The sequence below is a fragment of the Tachysurus vachellii genome, chromosome 18 (assembly GCF_030014155.1).
Source record: "Tachysurus vachellii isolate PV-2020 chromosome 18, HZAU_Pvac_v1, whole genome shotgun sequence".
Taxonomy (NCBI): Eukaryota; Metazoa; Chordata; class Actinopteri; order Siluriformes; family Bagridae; genus Tachysurus; species Tachysurus vachellii.
This window is the reverse complement of record NC_083477.1, coordinates 14721125-14735470: the sequence shown is the minus strand read 5'-3', so window position 1 is coordinate 14735470 and position 14346 is coordinate 14721125. Positions and strand designations below refer to the sequence as shown.

At 39.8% G+C, this 14346-nt stretch overlaps 1 protein-coding gene across 1 annotated transcript in view; it reads left to right on the top strand.

Moving 5' to 3' along the window:
- The window catches only part of abca3b (ATP-binding cassette, sub-family A (ABC1), member 3b), a 43094-nt gene extending 35278 nt beyond the window's left edge, over window positions 1–7816 (top strand). The window contains exons 25-31 of the mRNA XM_060892995.1: window positions 50–184; window positions 1131–1325; window positions 1496–1683; window positions 1943–2113; window positions 4856–5052; window positions 5422–5495; window positions 5634–7816. Of these exons, the coding sequence (XP_060748978.1) occupies window positions 50–184; window positions 1131–1325; window positions 1496–1683; window positions 1943–2113; window positions 4856–5052; window positions 5422–5495; window positions 5634–5771 (1098 nt within the window). The 3' untranslated portion in view covers window positions 5772–7816. The remainder of the gene's footprint in view (window positions 1–49; window positions 185–1130; window positions 1326–1495; window positions 1684–1942; window positions 2114–4855; window positions 5053–5421; window positions 5496–5633) is intronic.
- Window positions 7817–14346: the final 6530 nt, after the last annotated feature.

The following is a 14346-nucleotide window of genomic DNA, read 5'->3' as shown; positions in this document are numbered from 1 at the left end:
GTAGAATTTATTGGTACATAGATAAACGTACATATATTTTTGTGTCCAGGGCATGCAAGTTGGAGAAGAAGCCTTTCAGCCTGAGGATAGAGATGTAGCCGATGAGAGAAAGAGGGTTTTAGAATGCCAGCCTGTGGTGGAGTCCATGGTTGGCAGTCCTCTCATTCTGCAAGAACTTACTAAGGTAATTATTAAACTGCACTCTTTCTTTTGTAATAGTAATTTATGAGCATTACTATAGGGCCAGGAGTCTTACATCACTACAATAGGACTTTCCCAGGGCCTGTAGGTGAAGGAGATTTTGAGAATCCTTGACTACAGTGTTGGATCAATAATCGGATATTAAGTAGCCTTCTTCATCACCATCATCTTCAATCTAGTGTAAGAATTGACCAACAGAATTATTGGCAAGCAAGTTCAATTCACACGTTTTGAATATATATGATAAATATGAGAATTAATTATATTTAGATGTGTGTTTGTTAAACTACAGAAACCACATAATTTCCAAAAATATTTGATCATATGACTACCAAGTGTATCTTGTTCCCCTAGTCTGTCTGGTTAGTTTGATTGTTTAAATAATAAATAGCTGTTAAAAAGGATTAGCCAACATAATAATCAGAGAGCTGTTTATGTGAGGAAAGCAAGCCACCTGTAGCTGAGTAAAGAAGGAAAATCAATCTGAGGCATTGCAAAAATAGAATGACCTGAAAAAGAATCAAACCACTGGTGTACTGAGCAACAGACACTGAACAGGTTGGCCAAGAAAAACAATGAGATCTGTAAAGAAAAATGCAAAAACATGATCCTAAACATAAAAGCTGTGAAGCATGGTGGAGGTAGTGTTATGGCTTGGGCTTGCATAGCTGCTTCTGGACCAGGCTCACTAAACATTATTGATGATTCAGTATAACTAATGATGGTAGCAGCAGAATTATTTCAGATTACAGCAATATTTTCTCTGATTTTAGAGAGAACTGCATCCAAATTAATCAGTTAATTTGTATGCAAAAAGTTAATGATCCAAAACACACTGCCAGGGAGTTAAAGAGTAAGGGAGTTTTTAGTGACATTAGTTGCATTTCCATTGTCAGCTATTACAAGAAGGTCCATTGCTGTGTGAATAGGTATACCCAGGAAGTCAGTCTCTGCTGGCAGTGGACCGCTTGTCCCTGGCTGTGGGGAAGGGTGAATGCTTTGGACTTCTAGGATTTAATGGGGCTGGAAAGACAACTACATTTAAAATGCTGACTGGAGATGAGACTGTGACTGCAGGGGATGCCTTCATCGATGGCTATAGTATTCTCCATGATGTGAAGAAGGTCAGACATTGACAGAAAATTTTAGTGCATTTCTAATCTAAAAAGTTATTCTAGAAGATTATTTTTAAAGTGAACATTTTTGATTAGCTGTGTCTTACAAAAGTATATTTATTGTAAAGGATGCATAATTATTCTATATTTGTTGTATCTCTGCCATGTATATCCTGCAGGTACAGCAGCGAATTGGCTACTGTCCTCAGTTTGATGCTGTGCTGGATCACATGACTGGCCGTGAGACTCTCAGCATGTATGCAAGGCTCAGAGGAATCCCAGAAAAATATGTGTTTGCATGTGTAGAGAATGTGCTCCGCTCGTTGCTCCTGGAGCCACATGCTGACAAAATGGTTCGAAGTTACAGGTACAGATGTGTGCGTGCGTGCGTGTGTGTGTGATCAGAGCACTATATGCATAAATACAGTGTCACTGTAAAAATGTAACACACAGTATCTGTAAAGACTATAGTGAGATTTGACATAAGCTAGAAATTACTTTTCATTCAGGAAATTGTTTACAAAGTGTGGACAGCGTTAGTTCAGTATAAAAACAGTGAGCTGCTTTATGAGGTCATCATGTAATTTTCTGTGTGAACTTCTTTCTGCACGATTTCTGTCATTCAGTGGGGGCAACAAGAGGAAGTTGAGTGCAGGTATGGCTCTGATCGGTGGGCCGCCTGTCATCTTCCTCGATGAGCCGTCCACTGGCATGGATCCGGTGGCTAGACGCTTACTTTGGGATGCAGTCACACGCACCAGAGAATCTGGCAAAGCCATCATCATCACCTCACACAGGTAAATTCCTCAGTGTACACAAATATTTTTGCTTTAGCACTTAAGTGTAAACTAAACCTCACCAAAGCCACTAAAGAGTTGTGTTGTTTATTGCATTACAGAAGATTTAAATAAATAATTCTTTAGGTAAAGCACATTCCCAAAGGATAAGTTCTTTTGCATATCAGTTAAGACATTTGTAAAGTGATGTAGAGTTAAGTTTAAAATGTCTTCATCCTAAAGCAAAATAAATAAATAAATAAAAGACAGAACTGGCCTTGCTTTCCAGTATATCTAGAAGAGACTGTAGTTTAGGCATTAAAATGTGCAATATTTGAGGAGAAACTGCAAATAAACACTAACTGAGGGTCTGTTTGAATAGTTTACAGCAGAAAAGGATGTGGTTATGCTACAGAACTGTTTACATTTACAGCATTTGGCAGACGCCCTTATCCAGAGCGACGTACATAAGTGCTTAAATCTCTAACATTGACTACATTAATGCTGGATCACTAAGTTACATACTTAAGATACCATGAGTTTAAAACATTTGTTCAGAGTTACAATGAAAAGATGTCAAAGGTGTTTTTTTTTTTTTTGCAAAAAAAAATGCAAAAGATAAGGAAAGAAGTGCTAGTTGAAGTGTTTCCTGAATAAGTAGGTCTTCAACCGCCGCTTGAAAATAGCCAGTGACTCAGCTGTCCAGACCTCTAGGGGAAGTTCATTCCACCACCTTGGTGTCAGTACAGAGAAGAGTCTTGTAGTATACTTGCCTCTTACCCTGAGAGATGGTGGTTCCAGTCGAGCAGTGCTGGTAGATCGGAGGATGCGAGGTGCAGTGCGAGGAGTGATGAGGGCTTTGAGGTAAGAGGGAGCTGGTCCATTTTTGGCTTTGTAGGCCAGCATCAGTGTTTTGAATCTGATGCGTGCAGCTACCGGAAGCCAGTGGAGGGATCGCAGCAGCGGGGTGGTATGCGAGAACTTTGGCAGGTTGAAAACAAGCCGGGCAGCTGCATTTTGGATCATTTGCAGAGGACGGATTGCGTTCATAGGTAGACCTGCCAGCAGTGCATTGCAGTAATCCAGTCTAGAAATGACAAGAGACTGAACAAGTACCTGAGCAGCCTGTGTTGACAGAAATGGCCGAATCCTTCTAATGATGTAGAGCAGAAACCGACATGAGCGAGTCACATTAGCAACATGAGAGGAAAAAGACAGTTAATTGTCCATGGTTACCCCAAGGTTGCGAGCTGTGGCTGAAGGGGAGATCAGATCATTGTGCAAGGATATAGCAAGATCATGACCTGGGGATGAATCACCTGGGATGAACAGCAGTTCAGTTTTGCTAGGATTGAGCTTTAACTGATGAGCAGTCATCCATGATGAAATTTCTGCCAGACATGCTGAGATCCGGTCAGAAGCTGTGTTATCTGAGGGTGGGAAAGAGAAGATAAGTTGTGTATCATCAGCATAGCAGTGGTAAGAGAACCCATGTGAGGAAATAACTTCCCCAAGAGAGTGAGTATACAGGGAGAAAAGAAGAGGACCAAGTACTGAGCCCTGTGGGACACCAGTGGAGAGTCTGTGTGGAGCAGATGTCACTCCCCTCCATGTTACCTGATATGAGCGTCCTTCCAGGTAGGAAGCAAACCTGAGAATGGACTCCTGAGAATCTTGTGGTTGACCGTATCAAACGCTGCTGAAAGGTCAAGGAGGATAAGGACGGATGACAGTTTGGCTGATCTAGCAGCATGTAGTTTCTCAGAGACATCAAAAGGGCTGTCTCTGTGGAATGAGCTGTTTTAAAGCCAGACTGGTTGGGGTCTTGGAGGTTGTTCTGTGAGAGATAGACAGACAGTTGATTATAGACAATGCGTTCGAGAATTTTTGAAAGAAACGAGAGAAGTGATATCGGTCTGTAGTTACTGATGGATCCAGAGCAGGTTTCTTTAGGATGGGAATAACCCTTGCTCTCTTGAAAGTAGTTGGTACCTGACCAGATGCTATGAATCTATTGACGATAGTGGAAATGAAGGGCAGAAGGTCTTGCGAGATGGTCTGGAGCATAGTGGAAGGGAGTGGATCCAATGGGCAGGTGGTAGACAAGACTGGATGAGCTGTAAAATCTCTTCTGCTGCTACAGTTGAGAAATGCGACAACAAAGGTGTTGGGGAATCCATACTCTGAGATTTGATGGAAATAACCATCAAATACGTGTTAAGAAATAAGAACAGAATGTACCTGAGCCCAGGTTAATGTTTTGTCAGTCAAGTGATAATGCACCATTCCCTGGTGTTCATCCTTGAGTCAACCTGGCCAAAGTTCAGGTCACTGTTAGAGTGTGTTCATGAGACTACAGTCATGACTGTTTTATAGGAGACCTAAAAATATTCGGGGCACTACCGATTCACTACCATTTAAAACTGTATTGCAGCCGGCCACTAGAGGGTCTCAGAGACGTTTGGCTTCACAGTTGTTCTCGTTTGTCTCTGTTTTTATGTAAAAATATGGTGAAGGTATGCAAATAAACACTCTTACTTTCTAAAAGTAAATAAATTAGTATGATCTTTAGGTATAACTTTGCTTCCACTTTGGATACAGTTATAAAAGATATCATAGATATCATAACATGGTTATCTGCATTTGTTTCTTACACCATTTCAGTTTTTGTGCACAAGTATCATGTGACTGGTTTGGATGCACAAAGTTTTAAGTACAAACGACAAAATGTCTGAATATTACAATAACCTTCTGTGTGTGCAGTATGGAGGAGTGTGAGGCTTTGTGCACTAGACTGGCTGTGATGGTCAATGGGCAGTTCAAGTGTCTGGGCAGCCCACAGCATCTAAAGAGCAAATTTGGCAGTGGATACACACTGTTAGCCAAAATTCACATGGAGGCTGATTTAGAGGAGATGGACCTTCAGCTCTTTAAAGACTTCATTGAGAGCACCTTCCCTGGTATGTGTCTGAAACATACCCTATGTCTGAAATCGCTTGTTCACTCACTCACTCACTCATTAACTATTTGCTGATTTCAAAGATACAACAAACAAAAATAAACCAAAAACTACATAAGTGTTAAAGGAAATTTTGATATCAAAAACACCACTAACAAGTTGTTGTTGGCTTTATGTATACCGGAATGTAATTTCTCCACTGAGTTTGGACAACACTACAAATGTCTTGACACCCACATTGACACTTACTATATGGTTAATAAAGAACAAATTTAGACAACTATGCACTGTCTGTTCTGTGAGTTTGAACTGAGGCTAACTGAACTGGTATACATTAACAACTGTGATTATTGCTCTTTTATGTTCTCAGGTAGCTTACTCAAGGATGAACACCAGGGAATGGTGCATTATCACTTGACTGACAAAACATTAACCTGGGCTCAGGTACACTCTGTTCTTATTTCTTAACATGTATTTGATGGTTATTTCCACATAACCATAATGTTGCCTTCTGTTGGTTGTTATTTGACACCATGACTAGTACAAATTTGTTCTAATTTTGTCACTTCTTGCCATTGCCAGGTTTTTGGGATCCTTGAGGCAGCTAAAGAGAAATATTGCATTGAGGACTATTGCGTGAGTCAGATCTCACTGGAGCAAGTTTTCCTGAGCTTTGCTCAGTTCCAGCACTGTTCAGAAGGCAGGAGAAAATCAGACTAATAGAAAGGGAGATGAAGACTCCCGTAGTTTTCCTTTTTTAAGGCCTTTATGTGGTGCATCTTGGGCTGAACAATTTTTCTCCAGATGTTCAGGTCTCTGAAAATATCTTTTTCTTCCCCTTAAACCCCCTTAAAAAACACACACAGGTGCACTGGCAGTGTACTCCACTAAGCTCAGATTTTGGAAGTGCTTTGAGGACTCTACTAAGCATGCGTAGTGTTTAACTCTGCGCGTGTGTGTGTGCGCAAGATGTGTGTTTGTGTTTTGAGGTTCTTCTACATCTATCACGGTCTGGATTATGTGTAAATGTCTACATATTGATGGAGCTGTTGGAGATCTGGTGATAGTTGTTTTTTTTATCTTTGTTTTGCTTCAGTCCTACATTTGACTGTATGTAATATTTAAGCTGTCCTGCAAAAACTAGTCACCTAAAGAATCAAAATAAATCTATAAACAATACCACAGCATTCATATCTCTAAAAGCAAACACACATAGCTATATGGCAATACATAACTGTATTTTTTAAAGTTTTTTTTCTATTTGAACTTGTTGCTAATCCATTCTTACGCACACAGTTCTGTTCCTAATCACATAACTTATTTGCACTGGAATCTCTCCTCCAAAGAATTAGTTTAACCTGTTTGCCTCCATGGTTTACAGAAGACAAAATGAACTGTATACATTACAGATTGCCTATATGCATTGATCCCCTTTCCAAAGTTACTGTTGAAATAACCTCCATTTTTCTGGGAAGGCTTTCTACTAGATTCTGGAACATTTAGCCACTAGAGCTTTAGTAAGGTTTGGTACTGATGTTAGTTGAGGAGGCCTGGTGTGCGGACAATGTTCCAGTTGATCCTAAAGGTGTTCAGGTCAGGAAACTGTGGAGACCATTTGATTTCCTCCACTCCAACCCTTGCTTTGTATACAGGGGCATTGTCATGCTGGAATCTGTTTTGTTTCAGTGAAGAGAAATCCTAATGCTACAGAATATAAAGACATTTTAGATAGTTGTGTGCTTTAAACTTTGTGGCTACAGTTTAAGGAAGACCCACATATGGGTGTGATGTCCATATATATAGCTATATAGTGTAGTAGTGACAGGACCCAAAATGTATTAGAATATACTAAGAACTGAAATAATGGAATGAAGTACCTTCACTCTTCAGTCTACACGCAAAACAGCTGCTGCTTCAGGTGTCAAAGCTCTGTGTTAAATTCTTATCAGACTACTAGTAAAACACCACCTGTGTTGTGACTGTGCAGACTGGTGGCAAAATATTTACATTTAAATATCAAACTGACATAGCATATGTAAGATGTTTTGTATGTTGTATAAAGAATGGTACTTAGTCATCCTGTTCACTATTAATTCTAACGGAAAAGTGACACTACTGTGTTATATGCATGTACAACATTTGCAAAGGTTCTTTTAATATACAATGATGAGTTATTTTCAGTTCTGGGCAAAAAATCTGAATTACTGAATTGAGCCAGTCCATTTTAAAGATTCTGTCATTCTTTAAAAAAAAAAAAGGATTTATGAAATATGGTACTTGAGTATCAATAGTGCAAGCCTCTTCTGTCCACTCACTTATGACTGCTACATTCCTAATATCTTGACTAATGTTGTGAGTCATTCTGTGGTATAGCTGAGTGAACCGTATATCATATGTTTGACCGGGTTGATGGGTGTGTGTACTGTGTGTATCCTCCATCCACGCTACTGGTATGGCATAAAGGTCTAATTGTATAAATTACTTGGTTTTTCAAAAGATTTTTTACCTTTTTTTTATGTTTTTAATTTATTTTCATTTGTACTTTTGCACGGTATAATAGCTTTCACCTTTAAGCTGATTGTCAACACTGACACTCAGGTTTTTTTTATGATTATAACTGATGAATATAGTGGTAATAATGTTTAATGGATAAAAGGGAATTAAGATCATATGTACTGTACCATTGATTAATCTTGACTAATATGTATTAATTGCCATTTCTTTTTTCTTTATTTATATTTTTAATAAATTTACTTAAGAATGGACTGAAACTGAGTTGTTCTTTTTGCTATAACAGCAACAGATAAACCCCTTAGTTACAGTGTTCCCAATCACTAGCTGGATGTCACATAAAATGACAAAAAAATAAAGCTTTAGTGTGCTTATGCATCATTAGCAATGAATTTAAATCTAATTCAATACACACATTATCTTTATATCCATCCATCTTCTACCGCTTATCCGGGGCCGGGTCGCGGGGGCAGCAGTCTAAGCAAGGACACCCAGACTTCCCTCTCCCCAGACACTTCCTCCAGCTCCTCCGGGGGAATACCGAGGCGTTCCCAGGCCAGCCGAGAGACATAGTCCCTCCAGCGTGTCCTAGGTCTTCCCCGGGTCCTCCTCCCGGTTGGACATGCCCGGAACACCTCCCCGGGAGGCGTCCAGGAGGCATCCGGAACAGATGCCCGAGCCACCTCAGCTGACTCCTCTCGATGTGGAGGAGCAGCGGCTCTACACTGAGCTCCTCCCGAGTGACCGAGCTCCTCACCCTATCTCTAAGGGAGCGCCCAGCCACCCTGCGGAGGAAACTCATTTCGGCCGCCTGTATCCGAGATCTTGTCCTTTCGGTCATGACCCAAAGCTCATGACCATAGGTGAGGGTAGGAACGTAGATCGACTGGTAAATAGAGAGCTTCGCCTTGCGGCTCAGCTCTTTCTTCACCACAACAGACCGGTATATCGACCGCATCACTGCAGAAGATACACCGATCCGCCTGTCGATCTCCCACTCCATCCTTCCCTCACTCGTGAACAAGACCCCAAGATACTTAAACACCTCCACTTGAGGCAGGAGCTTTCCACCAACCTGAAGGGGACAAGCCACCCTTTTCCGGCTGAGAACCATGGCCTCAGACTTGGAGGTGCTGATTCTCATCCCCGCCGCTTCACACTCGGCTGCAAACCGTCCCAGTGCACGCTGGAGGTCCTGATTTGAGGAAGCCAACAGGACAACATCATCTGCAAAAAGCAGAGACGAAATCCCGTGGTCCCCAAACCGGACACCCTCCGGCCCCCAACTGCGCCTAGAAATCCTGTCCATATAAATAATGAACAGGACCGGTGAAAAAGGGCAGCCCTGCCGGAGTCCAACATGCACCGGGAACAAGTCTGACTTACTGCCGGCAATGCGAACCAAACTCCTGCTCCGGCCATATAGGGACCGGACAGCCCTTAGCAGAGGGCTCCGGACCCCATACTCCCAGAGCAATAATTATAGCTTAAATTATTGGTGTAGATGTTTAAAGATAAATTATAAAGATAATCTGGGAGATTATCTTTATAATTTATCTTTAAACATCTACACCAATAATTTAAGCTATAATTATGCAGTGCAAAATGTATTCCCAGATACTTCAAGTTAAATGATTACTAGCTAAGGTGTTTTATGATCATAGTTAACAGGTGTGTTGTTTTTTCAGGCCAAAATCAAAAGAAGTCTGTAATCAGTACACACTATAGATCAGAGTCACGAAACATTGAGACCAGTTCAAACTGTGGCAGAGTTTACAGAAATAAAACAATTAAAAGAATAGAAAAAAAAGTAAGAAAAATAAAATTAAAAGGTGAGTAAATCAAAATGAAAACATACAAATTAGTTTGCAGGCAAATTTGTGCCATGTTATTAGGGTAAAATATAACAAAGAGTAAATCATAATCAACAATTAAGGTTTTTATAAGAAGGGATACAGGTTTATTGACTGAGTGATCTTTGGGAGACAACAAATCCAGATGGATGCAGAGGATTTGTAAACTTTGCCAGTGCTGTAGACGTGAAAGTGTGTTTTTTTTGTAGTGTTGAGTTGCAGTCAGTGCACAGCTTGCAATAAAGCTTGTAATTTTTATACATTTTTGTTTTTTGTATATACCGTATATTATATTATGTCTTTATTCTTTATTCTTTTTATATATTTTTGCTGCTGAAACAGAGAAATTGTAACAGTCCTCAATGTGAGACGAATAAAGGTATATCTTATCTTATCTTATCTTATCTTAAACACACACTGCAGATCAGTCATGTGATTTCATGATTATGCTGCTACATGTTCTCATGAACACTTTGGTCTACATAAGGTATTGCAGGTGAACTGTCTTTCAGGACTGGAGTAAAGGTAAAGTCTGGATTTGACTGGCAGTGTTTGTGCAGCACTATAACAATACTCACATATTCCCTACTAGCAATCTCAGCTCATTAAACAGAAAACAAGCTCATTAAACAGAAATCAAGAGGCCAGTTTAAACTGTGGCAGAGTTTACAGAAATAAATGAGTGGTTAGTGATCTTTAGTGGACACCAAATTCAGACAGATGCAAAGGATATGGTAACTTTGCCCAGTTTGGTTGAAGAGAAAGTGTTTTTTTTTAAATATTGAGTGGTAATCAGCCCGCAACCTGTAATAAACACACTCTCCAGGTCAGAGTCATTATGCTGCTATGTACTTGCAAACACTGATCTACTGCAGATGAACTGTCTTTCAGGACTGGAGTAAAGGTAAAGTCTGGATTTGACTGAGTACTTTACTGCAGTATTATAGCAACTTTCACTTAGTCCCTACTAGCAAGGGACTAACAGGACATTAACATGAAATATCATACAAGAGGCCAGTGCGCGAGGACGTCTCATTTTTGCTAAGATTGAGTTTCATTTCTCTACATTTTTTTTCCACCAAAAATTTAAATATACATATTTTATAAATAACCATTAAAATAAAAGATCAGCCATAACATATAACCACCTGACTAATGTTGTGAAGGCCCTGCTTGTGTCACTAGAACAGATCTGACTTCACTGATGATGTGCTGTGGAAATTTTTGCAGCCTATTTTTTTTGCTTGACTTTTGACACATTTTTAATGGTGGCTTGGTCTTAGAAGAAGGCATTCACCTTTTCCCTAGTGTGTATTTTGATCATGTGATTGTGAAGTTGCAGGTGCACTAAAGTTAGCCACACCCACCCCATTAATGGTAGCGCTGCTGATAACATGGTGGAGCAAACAAAGCAGTATTTTGCAACAGGGAAACTGTTTTGTAGCTGCATTAAATAAGCTGACTAAAATATATGGGTAGCTACTGTATTGCTTTTTGAGATGCATTCTAATATATTTCCTTATCATACAAGTGTCTCCATTCCATAAAGTTAAGAAACAGTTTAAAATGATAACTAGGCGACAGTCAAAATGCTAGTTCTTATTCACCCGATATAGAGTGGTGTGAAAAAGTGTTGGCCCCCTTCCTGATTTTTTATTTTTTTTTGCATGTTTGTCACACTTTAATGTTTCAGATCATCAAACAAATTTAAATATTTGTCAAAGATAACACAAGTAAACACAACATATAGTTTTTAAATGAAGGTTTTTATTATTAAGGGAAAACAAAATCCAAACCTACATGGCCCTGTGTGAAAAAGTGTTTGCCCCAAACCTAATAACTGGTTGAGCCACCCTTAGCAGCAAGAACTGCAATCAAGCTTTTACTATTAATTTAGTAAAAACTTGCAAGGAGTCTGTTACAGCGCTGTGGAGGAATTTTCAGTCCATTCGTCTTTTCAGAATTGTTGTAATTCAGCCACATTGGAAGGTTTTCGAGCATGAACCTACTTTTTAAGGTCATGCCACAGCATCTCAATAGGATTCAGGTCAGGACTTTGACTAGGCCACTCCAATGTCTTCATTTTGTTTTTCTTTAGCCATTCAGAGGAGGACTTGCCGGTGTGTTTTGGATCATTGTCCTGCTGCAGAACCCAAGTTCACTTCAGCTTGAGGTCACAAACAGATGACCGCACATTGTCCTTCAGTATTTTTGGTAGACAGCAGAATTCAAGGTTCCATTTATCACAGCGTCTTCCAGGTCCTGAAGCAGCAAAACAGCCCCAGACCATCACACTACCACCACCATATTTTACTGTTTTTATGATGTTCTTTTCTGAAATGCAGTGTTACTTTTATGACAGATGTAATGGGACACACACCTTCCAAAAAGTTCAACTTTTGTCTCGTCAGCCCACAGAGTATTTTCCCAGAAGTCTTGGGAATCATCAAGATGTTTTCTGGCAAATCTGAGACAAGCATTTTTGTTCTTTTTGCTAAGCAGTGGTTTTTGTCTTAGAACTCTGCCATGCAGGCCATTTTTGCCCAGTCTCTTTCTTATGGTGAAGTCATGAACACTGACCTTAACTGAGGCAATGGAGGCCTTATTTGGCTACACTGTGGTTTGCTGGAGTCCCAATGCTTTAGAAATAGCTTTAAAACCTTTTTCAGACTGATAGATCTCAATTACTTTCTTTCTTATTTGTTCCTGAATTTCTTTGGATCTCGTCATGACGTGTAGCTTTTGAGGATCGTTTGGTCTACTTCACTTTGTCAATTAGGTCTTAAGTGATTTCTTGATTGTGAACAGGTGTGGCAGTAATCAGGCCTAAAATAAAAAATCAGGAAGGGGCCAACACCACTGTATACACTGATCAGCCATAACATTAATCCACCAGCCTAATATTGCATGGATTCCACACGACCTATGGAGGTGTCTGGAGGTGCTGTGGTATCTGTCACCAAGACATTAGCAGTAGATCATTTAAATTGTGTAGTTTTGAAATGGAGCCTCCATAGATAGGACTTTTTTGTCCAGTACATCCCACAGATGAATGATTATCTAAGGCCAAGTCAACACCTTAAACTCTTTGTCATGTTTTTTAAACCATTCTTGCATTGTGGCAGGGTGCATTATCCTGCTCAAATCACCACTGCCATTAGGGAATAACATTGGCAAGAAGGGCTGTACATGAGATGTAACAATGTTTAGGCACATGGTAGATGACAAAGTAACATCTACATGAATTCAGATCCCAAAGTTTCCCAGCAAAACATTACCCAGTGCAGCACACTGTATTTGTTTGCTTGCCTTCTTTCCCTACTGCATCCTGGATCAATCTTTTCCCCAGGTAAGCAGCACACATGCATCTGGTAGTCCACAAGTAAAAAAAAAATGATTCATATATCAGTATAGGCCATCTTTTTCCATGGTCCAGTTCTGATATATGTGCCTATGGTAGGTGCTGGGATAAGTATGGACACTCTAGTCTAACCAGTTTGCAGCTACCCAGCCTTATACACAGCAAGCGATAATAAACTGTGTTCTGACAACTTTATATCACAGACAGTGTTAACATTTTCACCAATTTAGTTGGGCCATATTGCCAGTCTAAGATTATTGATAATTACTAATCACTGCATCCGGGGAACGCCCCACAAGACCTGCTGTTTTGGAGGTGCTCTGACCCAGTTGTCTAGCCATCACAATTTTTCCTCTGTCAGTTAGCTCTCAGCCTTTTTAATGGCTAAGTGGTGTATGTAAATAGCAGTGTCACAGAAATAGAGGACAATTCTTGAAATGCACAACCTCTATCCTACTATCCCACACCTGATCATTTTAGTGTTAAGCTGTAAATAATTCATTCATTCATTCATTCATTTTCTACCGCTTATTCGAACTACCTCGGGTCACGGGGAGCCTGTGCCTATCTCAGGCGTTAACGGGCATCAAGGCAGGATACACCCTGGACGGAGTGCCAACCCATCACAGGGCACACACACACTCTCATTCACTCACACAATCACACACTACGGACAATTTTCCAGAGATGCCAATCAACCTACCATGCATGTCTTTGGACCAGGGGAGGAAACCGGAGTACCCGGAGGAAACCCCCGAGGCACGGGGAGAACATGCAAACTACACACACACAAGGCAGAGGCGGGAATCGAACCCCCAACCCTGGAGGTGTGTGGCGAACGTGCTAACCACTAAGCCACGGTGCCCCCCGCTGTAAATAATATAAACTATAATTTAACGAATTAAACATATGACGAATATTATTTATTTAATGAGACTGGAGAGAACTGTAAGTGCAGAGCATGCATGGTATCTTTCCACTTCCTCTAAATAAAAATATCTGAATGAATTGTTACAACACTTTTTACAGTTGTTTCTATTGCTTTGTAATGACTACCCACAGGATTAGGATAAAGGGTAAACCAAGCACTGTTGACTGACAGCTCTAATATAGCACTGGAACACAATCACAGACTAAATAAAATGAACAATAAAAATCATTTAACAAGTCGTACACTTTGAACTGTTGATGTGCTTTATGACAGAAATTGTTAAGAAAGTGAAAAAACCAACAAAATAATTGTTAATTAAATAACATTATTATATATTGTACAGCAAACAATGGAAAAATAAATAAAGAATAAATTATGCAAAAAATAATAAAAAATAGGTTAAAATAAAATCTTACCAATTAAAAAAATTTGTTTTTAATTTCTCCCTTCACCTACTTTGAAATGTGATGTTTAAGGCTTGATACTGATAAGATTAAAGATCCCTGTTATAAAGAGTGCACTGCATAATTTGGCTTAATTATTCATGGTAATGTGTAACTTCAAGATTATGTAACCTTTATTGAACCTCTTTTGTCATTGTGTCATTTTCAAAGAACGCCTCCTGTGATGTAAGTGTCC